This window comes from Monodelphis domestica, chromosome 8 (genome assembly GCF_027887165.1).
Source record: "Monodelphis domestica isolate mMonDom1 chromosome 8, mMonDom1.pri, whole genome shotgun sequence".
NCBI lineage: Eukaryota > Metazoa > Chordata > Mammalia > Didelphimorphia > Didelphidae > Monodelphis > Monodelphis domestica.
The window spans coordinates 93,752,202-93,779,199 of NC_077234.1; the positions used below are offsets into that span (position 1 = coordinate 93,752,202).

General features: G+C 38.3%; 1 protein-coding gene across 3 annotated transcripts in view; it reads left to right on the forward strand.

Moving 5' to 3' along the window:
- The window catches only part of ERICH6B (glutamate rich 6B), an 83,372-nt gene extending 58,734 nt beyond the window's left edge, over nucleotides 1-24,638 (forward strand). The window contains exons 9-13 of one of the 3 annotated variants that reach the window (XM_056807354.1): nucleotides 8,282-8,433; nucleotides 14,152-14,261; nucleotides 14,475-14,630; nucleotides 21,548-21,773; nucleotides 22,764-24,638. In XM_056807354.1, coding sequence (XP_056663332.1) covers nucleotides 8,282-8,433; nucleotides 14,152-14,261; nucleotides 14,475-14,630; nucleotides 21,548-21,773; nucleotides 22,764-22,994 — 875 coding nt within the window. In that variant the 3' untranslated portion in view covers nucleotides 22,995-24,638. Of the gene's footprint in view, nucleotides 1-8,281; nucleotides 8,434-14,151; nucleotides 14,262-14,466; nucleotides 14,631-21,547; nucleotides 21,774-22,763 lie in introns of those variants that run through there. The other 2 variants (XR_008913982.1, XM_056807355.1) reach the window with 2 other exon arrangements.
- Nucleotides 24,639-26,998: the final 2,360 nt, after the last annotated feature.

Sequence of the window (26,998 nt, forward strand, 5' to 3'; positions counted from 1 at the left end):
ACAAATAAGTTTCTTGAAGATGGGGAGACAAGAGTCTCCCTTTGCTGACCAGGAAACACCAATAAAAACAAGGAGCAAAAAGGATGCAATCATTTTCCAGCAAAAGGATCTTCTTTTTCCAAGGTTATAATGAATTCATTTATTAGTCTTTCTAATAACTAACCCCAAATATGGGTTATCATTGAGCCTTCTCTCATCTCTATTTAGATTCATTTCCAAAGCCCTATGAAAGGCTGCAAAATCTAAAGACATGGTCTTCAAAGAATTCCAGATTCACAAAAACTCAACTTGAGAGGGATTTCAAAGATCACCACTCATTCAATCCCAACAGGAATTTCCTGTGGGGTATCCCTGACAGGTGATCATCCAACCTCTACTTGAAGATCTCCATTAAGAACGAATTCAGTTTGTCAGAAAGCAGCCCAGCTCTGATTGTTGGAAAATGTTAGAGCTCAAACCTGACTTAGAAATTTCTGCCCATTGCTCTTTGCTACCATCTAGGGCCAAGCAAAAATAAGTGTGATCTTTCTTACATGTAATAACCTTTCTTTTAGTCATGTCTGACTCTTCATGACCCCATTTGGGGTTTTCTTGGTAAAGATATTAGAGTGCCATTTCCCTTCCAGCTCATTTTATAGATGAGGAAACCAGGGCAGAGGTAAAAATGATTTGCCCAGGATCTCACAACTATTAAGCATCCATAGGCTTCCTCACTGCAAAGGAGGTTAAATGACTTGCCCAGGGTCACACAGTTAGTATGTGTCTGAGGTCAGATTTGAATTCAGATCTTCTGGACTCCAGTCCTAGCACTCTATCCCCTGTGTCACCTATTTGCTCAAAATTGCATGATGATTCAGTTGATATCGCATCCTCAATTTTCTCCCCTCTGGGCTAAACATACCCAATTCATTTGATTGCTTTTCATGTGGTTTCTAATTCTATTATATCCTATTTGTCCTTTAATGGATAGTATTGAGATAGTGTCTACAGCAGGGGAGCTAAATTTGGAGTCAGGGGACAAGGGTTCCAATCCCAGCTCTGCCATTTATTAACTGTATGACCCTGGGCAAGTCACAGCCTCCCTGGGTTTCAGTTCTATTATCTAAAGAATAAAAAGATTTTAACTCCATGACCTCTTCTAGCTCTTACTCTGGAATTCTAAGATTTTTGTTTATCACCGTCCTACTTACAAATTCTGTACACAGTGTGGGATCTGACCATAGAAGTCAAAGGTCTGAGCTGCTCACACATTTGCTTCCTATTGACACAGCAGGAGTAGGGGAAGGGGAAGAGCAGGAATATGACAGTACAGTAATTTCAGAAAGATTTATCATAGTTTGCTCTTCCTCCCTTCTTTGGGTTTTCATTCTATATTATTTATTTTGTGTGTCTTTCCTTAAAAATGAATTATTTCTTACCAAATTAAAGATTTTCTTGGCATCTTGCATTTAAGGATTTGTTTTTGTTTAAATTCAGCTCTCAGTTATCCAAGCTCAAGGGACTGATCCCCTAATCCCTAATACTGACCCAAAGTCAAGGAGACAGAAAGGTTCTGATGGTGCTGTCAAGGATACAGCTCTTCTGACCCTGCCACACAAATCGATCCCATCTAAATTCCTTTGATGTTCTCTGTGTCCAACGCCCATGGGCAACTTTGCAACAGAAGACAGGACGCGAGAGAATCAATCCTCACAGTTCTGAGGACACAAAGGAACAGTCACTCAGTTATCTTATGCTACAGAATGTCCTATATACAGCATGAGGCCTGGGTTCCGAACATCTTTAGCAGAAACCCTGCTTCTCCTTGCTCATGTGTGTTAGCCTCGGACAGCCATGGCACAGAGAAACTCTCATGCCCTCCTCAGTGCTATTGGCTGCAGCTGCTGTCTTCCCAATGACATAGCTTGGTTGGGTTACAGTCCTTGCTATTGAAATGATGGGAATGAACAACTCAGATCCAAAGAGAACCTCAAAACCCTGTTCTGACCATTGTTTAAACCTGATCCTACATCATCTTTTTATTGGGATTTCTAATAAAAAGCATAATGGACTCATTTGCATTTCAAGGTCCTTCTTGACCTATTTTCTGCCACAGGTTCCAATGAAAAGAGAAAAATTCAAAGGAACAAAGAAAAAAAGAGAACCTTAATATAATCCATGACATTGTCTGGCCCTGGATCATTGAGAACTGGCTTTACGTTTAGTGAATTATTTTTCCAAATAACATTTCAAGTTTTATCTTTTCAGTACTGGTCATCTTTTCTATCACTAGTATCTGGATGAGTATTATTTTTTTTCCTCTCATACTATCCACTCTATTACCCTAGTAATTTTATAGAATAATCTTGATATTTTCAAATGTATCTAAATCCAAGATGTTTATTTTATTTCTGTAATGAAAGCCATCAAAAGCCAAACTTTTTTCTAATCAATCCATTTTCATCATAAATTTTTCATTCCATTATTGAGAATATTAATGACAGCTATCTATTCAAAGATTTGGGTTTAGCTATGAGGGGAAAGGGAGGAAGGAAGGAAGGAAGGAAGGAAGGAAGGAAGGAAGGAAGGAAGGAAGGAAGGAAGGAAGGGAGGGAGGAAGGAAGGAAGGAAGGAAGGAAGGAAGGAAGGAAGGAAGGAAGGAAGGAAGGAAGGGAGGGAGGGAGGGAGGGAGGGAGGGAGGGAGGGAGGGAGGAAGGAAGGAAGGAAGGAAGGAAGGAAGGAAGGAAGGAAGGAAGGAAGGAAGGAAGGAAGGAAGGAAGGAAGGAAGGAAGGAAGGGAGGGAGGGAGGGAGGGAGGGAGGGAGGGAGGGAGGGAGGGAGGAAGGAAGGAAGGAAGGGAGGGAGGGAGGGAGGGAGGAAGGGAGGGAGGGAGGGAGGGAGGGAGGGAGGAAGGAAGGAAGGAAGGAAGGAAGGAAAAGAAAGAGAGAAAGGAAAGAAGAAAAAAGAAAGAAGGGAAGGAAGTAAAAAAGAGAGAAAGAAAGAAGAAAGAAAGAAAGAAAGAAAGAAAGAAAGAAAGAAAGAAAGAAAGAAAGAAAGAAAGAAAGAAAGAAAGAAAGAAAGAAAGAAAGAAAGAAAGAAAGAAAGAAAGAAAGAAAGAAGAAAGAAAGAAAGAAAGAAAGAAAGAAAGAAAGAAAGAAAGAAAGAAAGAAAGAAAGAAGGAAAGAAGGAAAGAAGGAAAGAAGGAAAGAAAGAAAGAAAGAAAGAAAGAAAGAAAGAAAGAAAGAAAGAAAGAAAGAAAGAAAGAAAGAAAGAAAGAAAGAAAGAAAGAAAGAAAGAAGGAAAGAAGGAAAGAAGGACGAAAAGAAAGAAAGAAAGAGAATGAGAGAGGGAGGAAGGAAGGGAGGGAGGGAGGGGAAGAGAGAGAGAGAGGAGAGAGAGAGAGAGAGAGAGAGAGAGAGAGAGAGAGAGAGAGAGAGAGAGAGAGAGAGAGAGAGAAGAGAAGAGAAGCCTGTTCTTTCACTTATCTAAGCATACTCTAATGAATAGAAGATAATCTCTGGAGTTGTGAAACTTTCCACCACATTCTCACAATGTCTAGGCTAGATGTGCTCTGAAACATTAAAGCAAATATAATTAGCATTTTTAAAACCCATGTGTTTTTCTTTTAGGTTTAAAACCAATTTTGAAAGATACAAGGATGTTTTTAACCGGATTGTGAACAGAAGAAGTGAGTAGCTCAGCTTTTCTAAGTAAATAAAATCTGATCCACAAAAGGCATGTAAGGGGTTGGTGAAGTCAGCTCAAGTAAACAAAGCTCTCTCTCTAGCTTTGGCTGTCAAGGACACTAGCAAATAAACACAGGTAACTATGCTTTCCAAGAGAGACTAACCCCGGGATCAGCAAAGAACTGAGTATATGGAGTTGCAGGCATACACAAAGGAGGAGAAAGCAGCCAGCACCCCGGAAACATGTCATCAGGGCGAAGTTACAGGTGGGTGTAAGGATGCTGGAGATTTATCAGAGATTGGCCATCAGTAGATCAATCAACAAGATCAGGTCTTGGTCTTTTTAGGAAAATCCCATTATCAGCTGAATGGAGTTTAGATGGGATAGGGAATGAGCTTGAGGTGGAGAGAGCTATAAGACAGCCATCACAATAGTCTAAGCAAAAGGAAAAGAGGATCTACACTAGCCTGGTGGCCCATTGCACAGAGAGAAGGAACTAATGTCAGACGGGCTGTCCAGATAGAACTGACAAGACCTGGGAAACGTCTGTGCAGTCAAGGATGACCTGAGTGTTATGAACCCCTCTTGGAAGGGCAGAGTATCGTCATCCAAACCTGGGAAGTTTTGAAAGGGGCAGATTTAGGAGAAAATATGAATTCTATTTTAGACACGTTGAGTTTGAGATGTCTACAAATGATCATTGGGCACAATCGATAATGGGAAGCTGAACCTTAGGAGAGAGACTAGGGTTAGCTATATAGATTTGAGAATCCTTTGCATAAATAGTCATTGAGCCCCAAGGGAACAGATAAAGACACCTAGAGAGTGTATAGAGAAAAAAAAGGCATGGCCCAGGACAGAGCCTTGGGGGGATACCTATGGTTAGAAGGCACGATAAGGGTAAAGATCCAGCAAGGGAGACTAAAAACAAGTGGATAGACAATTCAGAGCAAAACCAAGAGAGAGCAGGACCATGAAAGCCTGGACAGGAGAGAGTTTCTAGAAGAGAGAATAGTCACCAGTGTCAGATGTTGTAGAGCTTAAGAAGATGGGCACCAAAAAAATAAATAAATAAAGATGAGATTTGGCAATTAAAAGATCAGCATTTATTTACTTTTAAGAGTTAAGTGGGGGCAGTACAGAGACTAGTTTTCAGTTTAAATCCAGTCTTAAATATTTAAAAGCCAGCTATCTGATCCTGAGCAAGTCACTTAATCTCTGTGTGCCTTAATTTCCTCATCTGTAAAATATCACCTACCTCCCAGGGTTGTTGGTGAGGATCAAATAAGATAATAATTATACAGGACTTCTCATAGTGCCCGGCATGTAGTATTATACAAATGTTAGCTATTATTACTAACCTAAGTTAAATGATAAAAAGTCAGATTGCAAGAATCTGAGAAGTGAAAGACAATGAGAATAGACAGCATTTTCAAGTTTAATTATAAAGGGAGGAGAGGAAAAGGTCAGTAACAGGAGGGAACCCAATTCAGAACATCCACAGGTCTCTAGAGCTCAAACAGAGGACCAAGATCTGAGTCATTTGTCTAAGGTAAGATCGAGTGCAGGTTTTTAAAGAATCAGACATATTTGGAAGGTTCAGGGCACAAACCTTTTGGGAGAGTGGAAAGTTAGAGCGAGGGCATGATTTTAGAAGTAATCTGTAGGAAGAAGAGATGGGCAGGGAGGTAATGTACAAAGTGATGACATCAAGAGGGGCTGGCAGAGGTCAGGAGAATGTCCATCACTATATCAGAGATTTGAATAAAGGAGGGAAAGGATGGTAGATGAAATTAAGGTTATCTGAGATGGATGGATAAAAGAGGGAACATACGAAGATCGGTCTCTATTTTCTTAATAAAGTAGAAAACAAAATATTCATCTGCAAGGATTTGGGGGGAAAAGGATGGTGTGGGAGGCTAAAAGAGCAATTTTGAAGCAGCTGCTAAAGGGAGTACAAGAGTGAATCAATTAGTGGAAGTAAAAGCTCCATAAGCCAAGTCCCCAGCTGATATAAGAGAACATAAATTTGTAGTGACTCCAGTCAGTTCAGTTGTATGACTTCCTCTAACAGCAACAAATAAGTAGGCACTTAGGATGTGAATAATAGTAGTATTTTAGAGCTGGGGTCTGGCAAGAGATGTCCCACTCTCTTCAAGGGCCAGTATTTTATAAGGAGACATAAAAAGTCCTAAAAAATGAGCTTCACTATTGTCAGTCATGACTCATTAAGTACCAATGGAGCTTAGCGCTGAGGATAAAAAGAAGAGGAGAATGCCAGGAGATTCCAAATTCCTGGAAGTCAGGGACTGTCTTCATTTTTGTATTTGCATCCCTGACATTTCAATGTGTCATTCCTTCATTCACAGAGAATAATCAGTTATACCTTCACTTTGTCATATTTTCTCCTGGGTTGTTTGGTTTTTTTTTTTTAACCTGTTGGGTTGCACAAAGTTTTCCATGAGTTCTGAACAGAGCCTTAAGAGAATAACAATAAAGGTTTTGTACGAAGTCAGTTTTAAAGTTATCAGGAAAAAAAAAATCTAGGTTGGAAACTATAATTACTCTTAAGTAAAGGAAACAGGGTAGCTAGGTGGCTCGATAGTTAGAAAGCCATGCCTAGAGATGCAAGGTTCTGGGTTCAAATTTGACCTCAGACACTTCCTAGCTATGTGAACCTGGGCAAGTCATTTAATCCCAATTGCCTAACCCTTATCACCCTTCTGCCTTGGAACTGACATTTAGTATTGAATCTAAGACAGCAGAAGGTAAGGATTTTAAAAAATTAAAGTAATGGAAATAGTGCAATTAAAGTTTCTTGACCGTGTTTCAGTCTATTTCCATATATCTGGCACAAATGTCTGATTTCTAGCTTCCACACTAAAAAGGACCTAAACCAGTATTAGTGTACTTATCAGCTGTATGAATAATATTTTGCTATTTTTCTCTGTTTTTTGTTTGTCTGATTCTTGAAAATAAAAAGATTTCAGCCAGTAAGTCAATAAACATTTGTAAAGCACCCAATATGTGTCAGGCACAATATTAGATAATGGGTATACAAAGAAAGACAAAAGACAATCCTTACCTTCAAGGGATTTACAGTCTAATGTGGGAGACAAGATAACAATAGCTGTATACAGACATGCTATATGTAGAACAAATTCCAAATAGTCAACAAAAGGAAAAATGAATAACCTGAAGAATAATGGTGAGCAGGAAAGACTTCCTGTTAGAAGGTAGGATTTAACCTCAGACTTGAAGGAAGCCAGGAAGTGGCGATGCAGGAAGAAGTATTCCTGAAATCAGGGCCAGTCAGTGAAAATGTCCAAAACTGAGAAATGGAATATCTTGTGCAAGGAAGAGCAAGGATCAAAGAGTTTATAGTGAGTATAAAATATGAGAAGATCAGAAAAGTGGGAAGGGCAAGGCTATGCTGGGCTTTGAATGCCAATGAAAGAATTTTATATTGGATCCTGGAAGTGAAATAAAATTATTGAAGTTTATTGAATGATAGCATCTGGGGTAAATGGTCAGACCTCCTCTTTAGGAAGATCACTTTGGTAGGTGAGTGGAGAATAGACTGGAGTGAGAAGAGACTTGAGGCAGATAGATCAACCCATAGGCTTTTGCAGTAACCCAAGAGTGATGTAATAAGAGCTTATACTAAGATGGTGGCAATGTCAGAGAATAGAAGGGGACATGAATGAGAGATGTTACAAACATAAAACTGATAGTCCTTGACAACAGATTGGATATGGGGAGTAGGGAAGAGTAAGGAAGGATGACATCTAGGTTGCCAGCCCAGATAACTGGGAAGACAGTGGTACCTTCAAAGGCAATGTTCTCAGCTAAGGAGGCAGAAGATGAGTGAATATTGATGACAAAGCTGATACTTTAAGGAAACAAGGGAATCCAGGAAGCAGAAGCTAGGAGAGAGAGAGCACTCCTGGTCTGAGGGACAATCAGTGAAAAGAAGGGACAAAATCAGAAGATAGAAGAGCGCCAGATTTGAGGAACAGCAAGAAGGCTAATTCCACCAGATCATTAAGTATGTAAAGGAGGGTAGAATGTATTAAAATTGAAAAGAAAGAAAGAGGCTAGGTCATAGAGAATTTTCAAAGCCTAAGAGTGAATCTTATATTTGGATAGTATCAAAAAAAAAAAAAAGAAAACCTCCACAAAATATTAAAGTTATAACAATTGTTCTGTTGGGGTATTTTTTGCCTTGAAAACAAGTGCCAAGTAATTGCAGCAAATAAATTCAAAACGACCCAAAAAAACAAATAAGGCACTTTCGAAAAGGCAGATAACTCTCTGTAAGCTTCAAACTATCAGAGATTAGGATCTCAGATAGGTACATCTGAAGAAATATAGTACATAGACAAGTTTTCAGGAGTCAGGGGACATGTGATCAATTTTTACCTTAGGATAAGCAAGCCACTTGATCTAAGCCTCAGTTTCCTCAGCTACAAGATGATGAGATGGAACTAGATGACCTCTGAAGTCCATTCTAGATCCAAATCAATAAGCCTATAAAGTTCTGGCTGAGAGATTCTACTCCTTTTTCTAAATCCGTGAAAGCTTCATTAAGTCTTGTTCTTCCTCTATCTTTACAGAAACCACCATAACAATCAACTCAGACATAGCAAATTGGAAATACATGGCCAAGTACCTTATAATACCCACTCCATCAGAGACATCTTCTTCTATTCCCTCTATCGAGGACCTCTTGATAATAGATGAAGGGTGGCTAGAAGAGATTGCTAAGGTAGGCAATAATATTGGAATGACTTCATTGTTTTGCACAGGTTAATCTCCTAAGGCAGAACTCTGTGTCCATACTTTTCAGGGGTGGTAAAAACCAGCCCAAGTTTAGGGTTGAATTTGGATGAATTATCAATACAAGGATATACAAAGATGATTTACTGGTACAACAAAGCACAGTATAGGGCTGTATGGGCAACTGCGGTAAAAAATATTTATAGCAGCTCTTTTTTTGTGGTAGCAAAGAATTGGAAATTGAGAAGATATCCATTAGTTGGGGAATGGCTAAACAAGTAATGGTATATGATTGTAATGGAATACTATTGTGCTATAAGAAATGATGAGCAGAAGGATTTCAGAAAAACCTAGAAAGACTTACATGAAGTGATGCAAAGTGAAGTGAGCAGAACCAGAAGAATATTGTACATAGTTACAATACTGTATGTTGAACAACTGTGAATGACTTAGCTTTTCTCAGTGATACAGCGATTCAAGACAATCCTCAAGGATTCATGATGAAAAATGCCACTTGCCTCAAGAATTAGAACTGATGAAATCTGAATACAAAGCAAAACATACTATATTTCATTTTCTTTCTTCATGTTGTTATTTGTTTGTTTTTTGTTGTTGTTGTTTCTGTTGGAATTCTCTCACACAAAATGACTAAGATAGAAAAATGTTTCACACAACTGCACATATAAAATCTATATCAAATTGCTTACCATTTCAGGGAAGGCAGGGAGGGAAAGGGGAAAAAATTGGAACTCAAAATCTTTTTCAAACCCCAGAGCAGTATATAACGAAAGTCATCTGGAATAATCTGCTTTCCTTAATGACACCTGGGAAAGGTCAGAAGTCAATTCTCCTTCTCTCCTATCTCTCCCATATTTGCCATCCTTTGTTTTCCCCCAAAGTAAACTGGAATGAGTTTGGTTTCTTTTCTGTCAAGGAAACAGCCCCAAATGGCAAGTCAACCCTGAAGGAAATAAACACTTGATATAAAACAGACATTCAATTTGAAAATTAGCTTTTGGTATCAATACTTAACTTGGAATTCAGTTCAAGTCAGCAAATGTTTATCAAATGAATGAAGAAAGCATGTATTAAGCATTTACTACATACAAAAGAGCTGTGCTGTATGCTGCTGATAATAAAAAAGTAAACCAGCCCCTGCCCTCAAGCAGCTCACATTCTCTTTTTTCCCTCCAGTAATATTTTGGTTTTTTCCCAATTACATGTAGAAACAATTTTAACATGTTTTTCTGATGTTTTATGATCCAAACTCCTTACTGCCCTCCTTTGCCCTTCCCTCCCTAAGAGAGTAAGCACTCTGAAACAGGTTATACATGTACTATCATGCAATACATATTTCCATATTCATCATATTGTGAAAGAAGACACGTCATACATATAAGGAAAACTCCTGAAGGAAATAAAATGAAAAAATAGTATGCCTCAATCTGCATTCAGATTCTATCAGTTCCTTCTCTGGCCATGTATAGCATTTTTCATCATGAGCCCCTTGGTGTTGTCCTGAATCATTGCATTGCTGATAATAGTTCATTCAAAATTGATCATTGTACAATATTGATGTTACTACATACAATGTTCTCCCGATTCTGCTTACTTCACGTTGCATCAGTTCACAGAAGCCCCTCTAGGTTTTTCTGAAATAGTCTTATTCATCATTTCTTATGACATAATAGCGTTCCAGAACACAATATTCCACAACTGTGTTCATCCATTCCCCAACTAATGGATATCTCTTCAACTTCTAATTATTTGCCACCAAAAAGAGAGCTGCTATAAATATTTTTGCACAAATAGGTCACTTTCTCCTTTCTTGGATCTCTAGGATACAAACCTAGACGTGATATTGCTGGATCAAAGTTTTATAGTCCTTTATAGCACAATTTTATAGTCTTTTGGGCATGGTTCCAAATTGCTCTCCAAAATGGCTGGATCACTTTACAACTCTACTAACAGGCAATTTTCCTACATCCCCTACAACATTTATCATCTTCCCTTTTTTGTCATATTAACCAATCTCATAGAAGAGTGAAGGAAATGCCTCCTCTTAATGTCATTTCCATTATATCCCTTTCTAATATTGAACTGTCTGACAACTCCAATGACTTTGGTAGTAAGAACTTTATTTTATGAGTCTTCAATAGCTAAGGCTGCTGAGCATGTCAGAGAATACAATAACTGCAGGGGCAGGGGGCAGGATGAACTTCAATTGGCTGCACAGGTAAGGCTAGGAGTGGGGAGGAGGTGGGGTACTATAATTTCTAGGGTTCTTGGTCTCAAAGTCCTGGGATTATCTTCACTGAGGTCTGAGGGGAAATGTAGTCAAGGTGCTAGGATGAGCTAAGCTATCTCATCTTCCCTTCAGACAATTTTGCTATTAGTTAGGCTAACTTACTGCCCTCCTTTGGAACATGGTTGGCAATTGGTGCTAGTGTTGCAGAGAGATAGAAAGTCCCTTCTCCACAGTGGCTTTCCACAAGATTATGGTTTCTGGGACTAGATGGGTCATCAAGGGGGTAATGCTATTCCAGAGATTCAGTTCATTTATTGGGGGTCATTGGTAGGTGCTTGGTATCATTGGTGCCAAGATGGTGGACCTCTTCTCCAGAAAGGATACTCACCAGGATGATGGCTGTCTTGACTAGGCAAGGTTCCTACAAGAATATGAGGCATTTCCCCCACTGTGGCTTTCCTGAAATGTTGCACAATACACCAGGTAGAATCAAGCATTTCCTACCCATTGTGGCTTTACATACATTTCTGTACAATTACTAATGGTCAGTATCCCAATGATGTCAAGAATTGTCCTTCAGGCCTGTTTTTTCCCTAGTCCCATTTTCAGCTATTATAGAAAGAAAAGTCTCAGGAGCTCACATTCTAATAGGAGACAACACTGATGGGAAATTTTAGCTGTAAGTCAGATGGAAGGGTTCCATGATCCTTAGGGTGCAATGGCAAACTAGATAGTTAATGCCTCTTTTTAAATGTAATTTCTGCTGATAAAATCTTATCATAGTCTAATGTGGAATTACCTAACATTGGACTAAAATATTTCTATCCAATTATCAAGTGCCCACTATGTACGAAGGATTATCTTAGATGCTGGAGATACAAAGGGGAAAAATTAAATACTACCTACCCTTAAGCTACTTATTTGGGTTGGAGGCAGGAAAAGTATTTCATGTAAACAGATAACTAAATGCAAAATATATTCAACATTATCCAGTGATTTCATGAGGAAAGAAGTAATACTAACAACGAGGGAAGGGTTGGAGTGAAGAGAACCAACAATCAAAAGCTCAATAAGCATTTATAATGTGCCTACTCCAGGGGTGTCGTATTGCCTCCAGGATCAAATGATATAAAATTCTTTGTTTGGTGTTCAAAGTTCTTCATTACCTATCCCCCTCCTACCCTTTGAGCTTTTATACAACTTACTCCCTGGCATGTATAAAAAGGAGGTAAAAACAAAACAAAACAAACAAACAAAAACTTTTTTTTTAAGAGACCCAATAAGTTAAGAAAGAGGTATAAGAAAAGTATAAGAAAAGAGGTCATTGGTAACTCTTAAAAATTGTTATTATCACCTGGGTAGCTAGAAGAATTATACTTAGAGGGAACAGTGATAAACTGTATAGAATGAAATGCCAAGACATAAATATGTATATACATATATATGCATAAATACATTTATATGTTTATATAATATATGTATTACATATACACACACACACACACACACACACACACAACTAGAGCTTAAAAAAGAGGTTAATGCTAAAAGAAATGGGAAAAGAAACAAAATGGGGTAAGTTTATATGTCACAAAGAAGCACATGGCAGAAGGAGGGGAGAACATCAATGCACTGGAAGGGTAAAGAAGTTGGAGATAGGAAATACTCAATTCTTACGCGCATTAAAATTGATTCAAAGAGGGAAGAACAATAGAATACATTGGGGCAGAGAATTGATTTGCTCCCTATAGGGAAGTAGAAGGGTAACAAATGGACTGGTGGGGAGGGAAGCAGTACAAGGGAGGGGGGGTAGTTTAAAAGGATTATAAAGAAAATAAGAGGAGAATAAGAAGGGGGGATAGAAAGGGAAGTAAAATAAGGATGTGAACTATGGGGATTGATTAAAAACAAAACATTGGTGAAGAAGGAAATAGTGAAAGAAGAAAAGGCAGGATTAGGAGTGGAAATAAAAATGCTGGGAAATACACAGCTGGTAATCATAACTCCGAATGTGAATGGAATGAATTCACCCATAAAATGCAAGCAAATAGCAGAGTGGATTAGAAACCAAAACCCTACCATACGCTGTCTACAAGAAACACACATGAGGAATGTAGACACACATAGGGTAAAAGTAAGGGGATGGAGCCAAATCTATTGGGCATCAACAGATAAAAAGAAGGCAGGAGTCACAATCATGATATCTGATAGAACCAAAGTAAAAATAGATCTAATCAAAAGAGATAGGGAAGGTAATTACATCCTGATAAAAGATGAAGATGAAGAGTGTATTCCAGACATAAGGGATGACCAGTGTAAGGTGAGAGAAGGACAGTGTTGGACAACCAGCATGAAGGTGAGTATGACCAGACTACTGAGTATGTAAAGGGCAGCTGATTCCAGAAAGGTCTCCTAGTCGAGGTGTCCTGGAGCTGTGTCTTGAATAAAATTAAATATTCTAAGCCACTCAAAGAGAAGCAGGGAATGCCATATACAGGGAATAGCTAGCAGGATGGACTGACTAAAACCCAGAGTGCATGATGGAGAATATTATGAAATCAGTCTGGAAAGGTAAATGGGAACCCGTTTGTCAAATGTTTTAAATGCCAGAATGAAAATGTTGCATTTTCTTCTAGAGACAATAAAGATTCTCTGAAGATCTTTGAGAAAGAGAACAACAAACTTGTGCTTTAAGAATAGAAGTGGGCATCTCTATAGAGGGTTGTTTAAAGATAAGAAAACCCAAAGCTAGAGAGACTAACCATGACCAAGATAGACGATAATCTAAAAGAAAATGATAAAGGGTATCTACTAGAGAAAATGATGGGGTAGTCATTGTTCATTTGAGGGCAGGCTGGATCTGATCAATAAGAAGCTTTTGGAGAAAAATCTAGCCCTGGCTTTAAAGAGCCTCCTTCATCACAGAAAACCAAACATTTCTCTTTTTCCCACCCACCACCCCTCATCTCACCAACAAAAAAAGGTGGAATATTTCATACAAAGTGATCACCTCTGCTGAGCTGAGACATAAATCCACAGGGCACACAGTCTTATGGTATCACCCTTTATTTCTAAATCATGTATCCATTTTTACTTTATCTTGGTATTTGGCATAAGATGTTGGTTTATGCCTAGTTTCTGCCATACTTATTTTCCAATTTTCCTAGCAGTTTTTGTCAAAGAGTGAATTCTTCTTTCAAAAGCTTAGAACTTTGGGTTGAAGTTACACAATAAGTGTCTGAGACAGGATTTGAACCCAATTCTTCCCGATTCCTAATCTAGTGCATAGGTCACCCTGAACATTCATAGCAGAGCCAGCTGTTGTGTGCGGTGGGTGTTTAGTGATCATTTAGAGAATGAAAACTGGGTCATAGCTTAAACACCTTGAGGCCAGCCTTGAAGCACTTCGGTTCAGCCTAGTGTCCTCATCTCCTAACTGATTTCTCCTTTTCTCTCCAGGTTCACCGAGGGATAGGTCTCCCAACATTTTACAAAGATATTGAGGGTAAAGAGAAACCTGAGTCTCAGCCATTCTCCATTTTCTTTCCAGATGGGTCAGGTCAGATTTTGTATCTGCTTGGGCAGAGGGATGCTTAAATTTGACATATACTGGCGAGTAGAGTTATTACCTGGGGCTGAACGCTAGCCCGGGACAGTGAGCCTTGTTTTACTACATTTGTGTTTTTTGCTGAACCCTCGCTTCCTCATAGGAATATTTGGGGAGTAGGCTTATTTTCTAAGTAGATCCCAAATTACCTGATTGTGCCTTAACAGCTTCTCAGTTACCCATCAGGGAACATAGCACTGATTATCTTTAGCAAGGAAAAGTCTGATGTCTACACCTACATAATTTTCAAAGACCAAAGAGTAATGACCATGCAGGCCCTCATTAACAGCTTGGGACACGCCACCTTCCACAAAAACAACGAGGAAATCTGGTAAGCATGGGTGCTATGACTCTATGGGGCCTACAGAGAGGCACCAGCCTCTCTAGATAGGTTCTTTTACCTTACTGCCTTTCCTTTTTTTATGGACAAAACAGGAATCCTAAATCTCACAGCCTGGGGGTCATCTTGGGGAGTCAAACTTTAGAAGAATTGGTTTAGAAAATCAATTTCTGGCAAAACCTCTAATTGGCTCCAAGAACTGGGCTGATTGAGTTAGGGAAGGAAGGACTTCCTTCCTAGAACCATAGAATGATAAGATCTGGAAATTTCTGCTCTCACAGAGGGGAAGAGGACACACATACAATACAAATAATAATAACACTGAACCAACTTTGTATCCTGCAGCTTCATATCACAGTGTTAGAGCTAAAAGGGGAGCCCATTTCGCCTAACCCTACTCATTTTATAGGGGAGGATCTTGTCATGGGCAAGGTTGCAAGGAACCTTATCCCAGTTAAAATGTAAAAAAATCTAATGTATCCCTGTTAAAAAAAAAAAAAGAGGAAGCCTTTCAATCTTCCTGTTAAAAAAAAGAGGAAGCCTTTCAATCTTCCTGTTAAAAAAAAGAGGAAGCCTTTCAATCTTCTTGTTAAAAAAAAGAGGAAGCCTTTCAATCTTCCTGTTAAAAAAAAGAGGAAGTCTTTCAATCTTCCTGTTAAAAAAAAAAGAGGAAGACTTTCAATCTTCCTGTTAAAAAAAGAAAAGAGGAAGACATTCAATCTTCCTATCCTGTGGGATTGCTAGCTAAACAGATGCTACAGACTCCCTGCTCTGGTTTCTGATGGGACTTAATTTTTTAGAGGATGAGATGGCTTCTCATGAATGAATGAAAAAAGAAATGGTTGGATGAAAGGTAGTATGACAGTGTTGGACTTAAGAGTAAGGAAGATTTTGGTTCAGATGCTACTTCAGACACTTACTAGCTATGTGATCCTAGGGAAGTTGCCTTCTCTAAAAAATGTGATAATGATAGCATCAACCTCAAAGGGTCATTTTATTGTTGTTCACTTATTTTCAGTCATGTCTGACTCTTTGTGACTCCATTTGGGCATATTCTTGGCAGAGATACTGGAATGGTTTGCCATTTCCTTCTCCAGTTCATTTTTTATTAAACCTTACCTTCCAACTTAGGATCGATACTATGTATTGGATCTAAGGCAGAAGAATGGAAAGGGCTAGACAATGAGAGTGAAGTAATCTCTTCAGGGTCACATAGGTAGGAAGTATATGAGGTCACATTTGAAGCCAGGATCTCTCATCTCTAGACTGGGCTACCTATCCACTAAGTCACCTAACTGCCTGCCCCCCAACTCATTGCACAGATGAAGAAACTGAGGCAAACAAGGTGAAGTGACTTGCCCACGGTCACACAACTAGTAAGTGCTTAGTAAATGACTAGTCTGTGGCCATATTTGAACTTGGGTTTCTTCACTTCAGAGCTATAGTATATCAATATATTTATAAATAAGTAGATCAAATGACATAATAGATATAAAATCAATTTGAAAACTTTAACATTTATAGAAATGATTCACATTCATGAATGGCAAAATCTCTTGTGGTAGTTTATTACTAAATAATAAAAAAATTAAAATTAAAAATTTTTTAATTTTTTAAAATTAAAATTTTTTAAATTTTAAAAAATATGAATAATAAAAGACTTGTCTACCTATGGTTCAACAGTTACAATATTGGGGTATATTTTCTTCTGTGGTCTAGTAACTGGCCACACATCACCATAAACTGTTTCTACTTGGATCCTTGGCCATATTGCCTTTTGAACTATTTTCCTAAATCCAGAACAAACTAACCCACTCAGAACTCATCAAGAGTTCATCCTAGTTGAGAAAAGTACTGGCGACTTCCCAGATTTCATGACAGGAATATTAGCTAATTGGAATCTACAAGTTCCTCCTTCCCCCATGTTTAAATCTTAGCAAGAACCCCATTAAGCTAAGAGCTGGCTATTGTAAATCATGGTGGCACCTTCAACACCAGTGCGGCCCCTTACCCTTACTGTATTCATCAGCTTCCTCAAAATATTTCACCTTTCCAGACCTCTGTGAATTACTCAATAGTGCCCTAGCTGCCCATCTCTGCTTGGCTGGCCTCTGCTCTCCACTGTAGCATAAAAGATCTCTTCCCAAAGGCATATTCATTTTAAGAAGCCTAAAAGGTCCACATTTAACTGCAATTAAAGGAATAAAGCTTTAAGGACAGAATTGGATCATAGAAAACCAGCTGAGGGGAAACCCGGGTGCCTAGGTGCCCTACCACCATTTTTGAAACCACATTGTAAACAACTTCATGATCCCAAGTCAAGTCTGGTCCTTCATCCCTATAGGGAACACCCATGTCTCTCATTTCCCTGTACCTGCCAGAAGATACAAGACCCCACAGAACCTGGACCATTTCCCATTGGTGGCTAGTCCAAAGTACTAGTGGTCATTGATATTTTTAAAAATTCATCTTGTATGACAAAAAAGGGGCAGCTGTTGGCATGGTGGATTGAGAACCAGACCTAGAGATGGGAAGTCTTGGGTTGAAATATGGTGTCAGCTGGGTGAGGCAAGTCACTTAACTCCCAATTCCCTCATCTTTACCACTCTTCTACCCTGGACTAATTTCTAAGATGGAAGGAGAGGATTAAAAAAAAGCCTGCATATTATACAATAATTTTAAAATACAAATCCCCTTTAAGTCCTAGGCACTGAACAAATTTTTTCAATAAGTACACTCCATTCATTTGTAATAACAGTAATAACAATAGCATGACTACCTCATTATAACAGTGCACTGAAATGGCTTTTTTAAGCAGCCAGGTGACAGTTTGTTTTCACCACTCTCCTTTGGCTGTGGTTGAGTTTATTAAGCAGCAATAAAGTATATTGAAATAAATGTGGCATGAAATAATATGAATATCCTTTTCCACTTTTTTAAATTAATCCCTCCCTACATTGAGCCCCCCCCCCATTTTTAATGAAATATAAAACAATTATAACTACATAGTCTGGAAAAACAAATTCCAACCATGACTCTATTCAAAAATATCCAAAAATCTCATTTTCACTTTAAGTTTATCAACTCTTTAAAAAGAAGTAAATGGTTTATTTCATTTGCATTGACCAAAGTTCTAAACATGTTATTGTCATACAGGTTGTTCTCCTAGTTCTGCTCATACCCCTTCCCATGCCCTACTGACAAGATTTTGATCTCAGCCTTCTCCTAAACCATAGTTCCTGCCCTTGACACTTGCTTACAGGTCAGAGTTCTGATGCAGAGTTAGGAAGATGCTCCATTGGGGATCTTCCATAGATTTATCAACCCTCCTTGACCAGGTGATCTTAGATCTTTGTTGAAGTTGTAAAGGGAAACTGAGCTCTCTAGTCTCCTTCTATTCTCATCATGGCTGGTCTCAGGCAAATAGTCCTCAAACTATTAACAAATATGAAAGGAAGTTCCAAATAATAAGAAATAAAATGTTATTATTTCTCATTAAAATTTGCATTTAAAATAATATTTTAAAATAAAATAAATTTTAAAGAGATATTCCTAATAATAAGATATTTAAGTATTTTATTATTTCATTTTTATTCACAATAATTTTTAAAATAAGATAAATTTTAAAGGATACTCCTAATAAGATATTTAAATATTGTACAATTATTTATTGTTTTTAAAGTATTTTATTTAAAATAACTTTAAAAATAAAATAAATATTTAAAAGGATGATCCTAATAATAAGAGCAAGTCAAATAAAATAAACCCAAAAGGGGACACTTAGGTAGCCCAGTAGACTAAGAGCTAGGCCTAGAGGTAGTAAATTTTGGGTTCAAATCTGATCTCAGATGCTTCCTCTCCATATAACCCTAGTCACTTAACCCCCACTGCCTAGCTCTTACCACTCTTTCACCTTGAAACCAATACCCAATTGATTCTAAGACAGAAGAAAAGAGTATTTAAAAAATAACCCCAAGGCTTCACATCATACCCAACAAACTCACAAAGAGGACAAAATCTGGGAAGTATCGGTGTTGGATAAGTAGTGAAAAGTCAAACACATCAACACTGCTGGTGGATTTATGGATTTCTTTGACCATTCTGTAAAAGCAGTTCAGAATTACACAGACTGACTCAGAGATGTCAGTGTTAGACCTACATCCCCAAAAAAGGTTTTTACAAAAAGAAAGGCTCCATGTACACCAAAATATTTATAGCAGCCCTTTTTGTGGCAGCAAAAAAATAATAATAAAATAAAATAAAAACAAAAACAAACAAAAATTGATGCCCACAGATCAGGAAATAGTTAAACAAATTCTATAGTAAATGAATGTAGCAGAATGAATACCGAGTAAGAAATTACAAAGGCAACTTGAACTTCAAAAAGCCAAGAAAATATACACAATGACTACAATGTAAAGAAAAAACACAGCTCTGAGGGGTTTTACTGCCTGCAACCTCCACCTCTACCTGGAATGCATCATCTCCACCTCTTAGCCTCCCTGGCTTCAAATCTCCACTAAAGCCCCACATTCTGTTCTGAATTGATTATGCCAATCATAGGGTGGCATACCCTTCAGAGAATATCAAATACCAAGGAAAGAGGGGCTGTGCCAGCTTCCATATTAATAGATTTTAGATTAATAGATTTTATTAGGGTTAATTAGGTCCACTGGAGAGCTTATATTTATGAGAGACCAATCCTTGGTAATAGGTGAACAAAAAAAACATGGTGGACCCCTGCTCCAACTGCAGACCAGACCAGATATTATATAGAAACAGAAAAAAAGCCATAGTGCAAAGGATGGGCCAGAGTCATATGCCATGGGAAACATGGCATAGCTGGAGCTTTTATTTTATTTAATTTATTATTATTTTTTTTTTTGCTATTTACATTTACCCAAGGTAATTTTAATTCTCTGTGGAATTATATGTCATGTTCTTCCTCTGGCTACTACCAGATAGCATTCACACCTCAGAAATCCACCACACTGCAAATCAGGGATTAATTTATAGTTTTGTTGAGTGTCTAGGGTTTTAAAAAGTGATTGAGAAACTTAATAATGAAGATGATGCTTAATAGTTTGCATTTTTTGTTTTTTTGGAGAGCTAGTTATTGGTCAACAGTTGGATAAAGTTAAATAAAGTGCCAGGCCAAAAGTCAAGAAGACTCAACTTTCTGAGTTCAAATCTGGCCTCGGACGCTTACCAGCTATGTGGCCCAAGTTTGCCTCAGTTTCTCATCTATAAAATAAGGTGGAAAAGGAAATAGCAAACCACACCCATATCTTTGCCAAGACTGATGTGACGACAACAACAAACGTTGTTAAATGTTTACCAGCACACTCTTGAGCCCATTAAAGTGTTAGCTCCTTGAGAGTGGGTATTGGTTGATGATTGGGTCAATACTGAGTAGAGGTTCCATGGCAGAAGAGCAGCAAGGCCTAGGCAACTGGAGAGTCACACAGCTAGGAAGAATCTGAGGTCACATTTGAACCCAGGACCTCCCATCTCTTTGCCTGGCTCTCAATCCATTGAGCCACCCAGCTGCTCCTCCCTCTGGTCCTTTGCAAACACTAGGGTCCACAGGTGTGGAACACTGTAGGTAATACCAAACTTTTCCATTATGTTGTTCACTTTTGATCTACTTCTTTTTTATTCTTTTTTTTAATCCTTTGTTCTAAAGTATGGCTCTCTGGCGAGGGGTTGAATAAAGAAGGAAACTGGGGCAATAGAACAACAAAAGATAAAAATAAAAATCTGTTTAAAAAAAGAATAGCACCAATCTCCTTGATTCAAACAAATCTTCCTGAGGCATTGTAATCCTCTAACAAAGAAGGAAACTGAGACAATAGAACAAAAGATAAAAATAAAAATCTATTTAACAAAGAAGGAAACTGAGGCAATAAAACAAAAGATAAAAATTAAAATCTATTTAAAAAAAGAATAGCACCAATGTCCTTGATTCAAACAATTTTTCCTGAGGCATTGTAATCCTCTAACAAAGAAGGAAACTGAGGCAATAAAACAAAAGATAAAAATTAAAATCTATTAAAAAAAAGAATAGCACCAATGTCCTTGATTCAAACAAATCTTCCTGAGGCATTGTAATCCTCTAACAAAGAAGGAAACTGAGGCAATAAAACAAAAGATAAAAATTAAAATCTATTAAAAAAAAGAATAGCACCAATGTCCTTGATTTAAACAAATCTTCCTGAGGCATTGTAATCCTCTAACAAAGAAGGAAACTGAGGCAATAAAACAAAAGATAAAAATAAAAATCTATTAAAAAAAAGAATAGCACCAATGTCCTTGATTCAAACAAATCTTCCTGAGGCATTGTAATCCTCTAACAAAGAAGGAAACTGAGGCAATAAAACAAAAGATAAAAATTAAAATCTATTAAAAAAAAGAATAGCACCAATGTCCTTGATTTAAACAAATCTTCCTGAGGCATTGTAATCCTCTAACAAAGAAGGAAACTGAGGCAATAAAACAAAAGATAAAAATAAAAATCTATTAAAAAAAAGAATAGCACCAATGTCCTTGATTCAAACAAATCTTCCTGAGGCATTGTAATCCTCTACATTAGGACAACTTTAAAGCATATGTCCTCTTAGAAGGAATGGGTAAGGTGCCTGAATGTTAAAATAGGTGTGTCATTTGTTTTTGGTACTATTGTCGTCAGCTTCATCTTGTGACATGTCTTAGTAAGAGAGAAAAATGGGTCTCACCTATCTGATTTTTTTCCCCTCGAGAAATCAAAACAACTTTAATAGGCAAACTCCAAAGTTTTACACTGTGGATATTTCTTTAGAGGTGGGATGGGGAATTAGATGACAATTATAATCATATCTTTAAAAGAACTTGAATGTGCTGGCTGCCTGACTATGGGCTTCTTGGTCTAGGGTATGTCTGAGTTTCAATCTTGGCTTCTACTTTTATGGAAAAAGAAAGCAGAAGACTTGGAACTGGTGGGATGATTCACAGCACGTTCATGCACCCCCTTACAAATCTATTAATCTCAACCTTAATCCAAGTTGTAAGGTCAACATCAAAACTCAGGATAACTTGCTTCTCACCTTCAGTTCCCACACCAACAAAATCCGCCTAAATGTGGGCACCAAGGCCAAGGTAAGGCTTCTTCTCTCATCTCTCTGCATCACTCCTCTAGGGTTGCCGACCATCCCACATCCTTTGGCAATAATCCAATGCTCATTCCTGGGAGGTACCAGTTATTCCAATAGCTATTCTGAGATGGTCACAGGAGTGGGAAGGAGGGGAAGTAACTGACCATCATCAAAACTAATCTGTGTGTTGCTATAATCATTTTCCCCTTAAACACAGGAATCCTTACTCCAAGGCCCCTGAATTCCCATGGAGTCCACAGATAGTTTTCATGGGAACTTGAGTGGGGGAAAATATTTTTATTTGTATTAACCTCTGGCTGAAATTTAGTATTTCCTTCAGCTGTGAAAGTGGGCAACAATAATAATTATTCTCAGAAGGGTTCCGTTGGCTTCAACAGACTGCCAGAAGGGTCTATGTCACAGACAAGAAAACAAACAAGCAATCTTTTCCCCTAGCTGTCTTATTCTATAAGGAGACAAAAAGTATTTTTACATAAACTCTACCCCTCTTCTCTTACTTGTAACTGTGGATGAGAGTCCAGGTAGAATATACTTTCACTTTCTCTAGGGCCCTTAAAGACCAAGGCAGAATGGGAGATAAGCAAAAGCAGAAAACAGATTTCTGGTGCCTGTTCCCTGTGGAAATCTGGTTGTGAGACGGCAGGGGGCAGAAGTACCTGAAAGGTCTGATATCCCTCATGGAGAGCAAACTCCAGAGGATGCGGCACCAGGCAGAGGGGGCCAGGGGATGGAGGAAGGACTTGGGGGGCAGAGAGCAGAAGAGATGCTAAGGAGTCAGAAACTTTCTTCCTTCTCATTCCCTCAGGAAAAGCATGACACTGATATTTTCTCCCCATCCCTCCCTACCCCACACGCTGGGGACGGCTCCTACCTTATCTATCCCAGGCCAGAGAACCCCCCTAGAAAAGGAAACCCTGAGGGTCTCGGGCAGAGTTGAACCTAAAAGAGCTTTCTGGGACTCCACTCCCTGCAGGTCAAAGACCAGCAATGCGGGATCAAACTGAAAAGCAAGGAAATCCTGGAAACCTCCAGAATCCAGAAAGAAGTCCAAATGATAAACGAGCTCCTGAAGAAAATGAAAAAGATTCTGAATAGATTGACTAAAACTGATCTGGAGTACTTCATAAAAGGCAGCCCATTCATGTCCGAGCTGGAACAACATATTCGCAAGGGAAGGCTCAGCAAAATACTTTTAAACCGTTAACTTCTGTGATAGAGCAGGCTTTCTCCATGATGCCACCATGCCAAAGGCACTCATTGGTGCTCAGGAATTTGGGGACCATTTAAGGCCCGGTCATAGACTCTTAAAGATAGAGTGTTTGGTAAAGGCATTTGGGGGATTAATTTATTTCTTTTAAATGTTGAAGGACTTCCATCTACTCTAACACACAAATCTTAACACTCTGCCCTCTTTGCATAAGATCCAAAGTTAATCATAATGAGAATCTGGGCAGCAAGCTGGTAAAGTGTTTAGAACTCCAGGGCTGGAAGTTGGGAAGACTCAATTTCAAATCTAGCCTCAAGCCTGTGCAAGTCATTTAATCCTGTTTGCCTCAGTTACCTCATCTGTAAAATGAGCTAGAAAAGGAAATGGCAAACCATTCCAGTATCTTTGCCAAGAAAAACCTAAATGGGGTCATGACTGAATATAATTAAATAAGGAAATACTAGTAGCTAGCTTTTCTATAACATCTTAGTTTGCCAAATTCTTTACAAGTATTATTTCCTTTTATTCTCACAACAGTCTTGTGGTGTATAGGTCGTTATTATAATAAGACCCATTTTATGAAGTATGAAACTGAAGCTAAACGGTTAAGTGATTTGCCCAGTCACACTATCAAAGGCAGCATTTGAACTCCAGCAAGACAAATTCCCTTCTTCAGGATCTAGTTTTGGTCAGCTTTGACGCGGTGATTACCTCTCTGCATTAGCCCTTACTCACCCAGTTTCTGAGGCCTTTTTTTTAGGTGTTTTTGAGTATGAACAGCCTTTCCTGGGACCAGCTCTGATCAGCATCCTTTGTGATAAGATCTATTTATGAGAATCCCTTGATTGGGAAAATAGCAAACAACAATCACCAGCTCTCAGAGGGCTACCTAAGGGCTGTGTAGTTTCTGAAAGGATGTTTTTTGGAAGCATGCATTACAGAAAGCCCCCTGAGCTCTTTGTGAAGTAGCAAAGAACTGGAAACAATGTAAATTGAAAGATCACAGAGGAGCCAGAAGGGACCTCTCATCCAACCTCTTTGTTTTACCAATTAGGAAACTCAAGCCCAGAATGGTGAGGTGACTTGTGGGCAGTAAAAGCATCAGAAGATTAGGCTTGGAAATCCCAGACCCAGAGCTACTGTTTGCTCCTTTAAATCATGCTACTTTTCCCTAGAGGCCCATTGACTGGGGAATGGCTAAACAAATGATGGTATGTGAATATAATAGAACATTCTTGTATAATAAGAAATATGGATCGAGAAGCATTGAATTATTTCTAAGACCTGCTGCAATATGAAGGAAGCAGAACCAGGAAGCCAACGTGCACAATGACCACAATGATATAAGTAGAAAGATCAAGAATCCCAAACTAAATTCTGTGTAATAATGGCCAACCTTGTCCAGAAGGGATGAGAAAATGGACCTCTCTCTCCTTTCCTTACAAAGGCACAGGAGTAGTTAATATTGCCTACTTGGAAATGTCAATTCGTTTTGTTGAAGAGCTTTGGGTTCTTATTTTTTACTAGAAGGGATGGTCTTTTGAAGAGGGGTGTATTTAGAAATTAAGTGCTGTAAAAACAAAAGATGTATACATTGAGATTTTCCCAAGAGTTCTAGGGAAAATAAAAGCGGGGGGGGGGGGGGGGGAGAAGCAGAGAATTCCAAGGACTATAGAGAAGTTTATGGATTTTGATATTTTCCTTCCCAAGTTACTAAGACCAGAAGTTAATGGAGTAATAGATCTAGGAACTTTTATGAAGCCCCTGATTGTTTAGCATTCTGATGGTAATCAAGGAGGACAACATGGACATCAAAGTTATAATACTATCGGTGTTCACATGTAGCAAATCCTTTCACATTAACCTGTAATTCTCTAGACCCAGGAACTCAAGCAGAGAACCTGGGAATCATAGCATGAGTTGCTTTAGATAGAAGTTTTTCCATGCTTCTCTGACATATTTATCCTTTCTTACAACACAGTAATAATTCATTGGAATCTCTGGGTCAAAGAGGATGGACATTTTCATCACATTGTTTTCTTAAATCCAAACTGCTTCCCAGAATGACTGTACTAATTCACAGATTCTCCAAAAGTACATTAATGTATATCTTTCCATAATCTCTTCAATATTAACCATTCACACCTTTTGTGATTTGTAAATTTGCTGAGTGTGATATAAAAGCCTCAGAGTCATTTTGATTAGGGATTTAGGGCATCCTTTCAAATGATTGTGTGAACTGTTTGCAATTCTACTTTTAAGATTTCTTTCATATCCTTTGGCTACTTCTATTAAAAATGGCTTTTGGTGTATAGATATGTAGTTGAGGCAGAACCATAATGGTTAAAGCCCTCCTCTTCTCCCTGCTTGGGTTGCATAGTCAAGGTCGTGGGTTGAACTGTGTACGACCTGCCCAGCTGCATGTTCAAGGTTGGAGTAGCAGTAAAGGGAGGACTGATAAGATTTGTGAGAAAGAAACTGCAAGGTTGGAATAGTCAGCAAAGGGAGGATTGATAAGGTTTGTGAGAAATTGTGAGAGACTGTGGGAAAGTTGCTTGTTTGGAATCCTCTCGGTTCTTCCTTGTGCCTAGCAGGTAACGTCATGAATTCCTATGAATCTGCCCAATTATTGGTTCCTGCTGTTTCTGGGCGGTAACATCATATCTTCCTGTGTGTCTTAACCTATATAAGCTTTGTTTGAACCCAATAAATCTTTGTCGCTATGCATTTCATAGCGTCCATTCGTTACTCTTCATTTCGTTACCCCATGTAAGGTCACACAGGGCTGGCCAACCTTGGCGCTGAGCCTTACATAGATACATGCATACATATATGTATCTATATATAGTTATCTGCATATGTTGGACATCAAAACCCATAGGTAATTTATACAAAGCTCTTTTCTCCCCATTCCTCTTCTTAAAGGCATTAATTTTATTTTGCAGAAGATCTCTAGTTCCACAAAATCATTTAATTTTTTGCAATTGCCTCTATTCCTTATTTAATTGAAAATTTAAGATCATGTCTTGTTAGATTTTATCTCAATAAATCAAACCAGTGCTAAGCACATAAGTATGATATCAATGCTAAATAATGTTGTTATTATAGATATCCTTCCACATCACAGGAGTTGGAGATGTGAATGCCCCTACCCCACTCCATATGTAAAATCTACTTAAATTACTATAAATGTGCTCAGCATCCACAAACCAGTACTTAGAACCATAGTTCTTTTGCTACACATTTAATTTTTTTAACTTTATTTAATTAGATGATTTAGAATATTTTTCCATGGTTACAAGACTCGTGTTCTTTCCCTCCCCTCCCCCCGCCCCCTTTCCGTATCTGACACATGATTCCACTGGGTTTAACATGTGTCATTGATCAAGACTCATTTCCATATTATTAATATTTGCACTGAGGTGATTGTGTAGAGTCTACTTTCCCAGTCTTAGCCCCATCAACCCATGTGATCAGTCAGTTGTTTTTCTTCTTTCTGCTCCCACAATTCTTTCTCTGGATGTGGATAGTGTTCTTTCTCATATGTCCCTCAATAGTTCTGGATCATTGCATTGCTACTAGTAGAGAAGTCCATTACATTCAATTGTACCACAGTGTATCAGTCTCTGTGTATAATGTTTTCCTAGTTCTACTCCTCTCATTCTGCATCAATTCCTGGAGGTCGTTCCAGTTCACATAGAATCCCTCCAGTTCATTATTCCTTTGAGCACAATAGTACTCCGTCACCAACATATACCACAATTTGTTCAGCCATTCCCCAACAAAATGAGGCATCCCCTCATTTTCCAGTTACAAATTTAAGAAAAAAATATTGTGTAGCTGTTTTCATGTTACTAAACAGTGAAATACATGCATTACAGGTAATATTATGTTTGTGCACTTATGAGTTATAGAACTTAAGATATCTCCATATCTAGCTTTTGTGTATTATCTGCTGGCTTTCCCATTCTTTTCAAACTTTTTTCTTATTTTAACTTTAA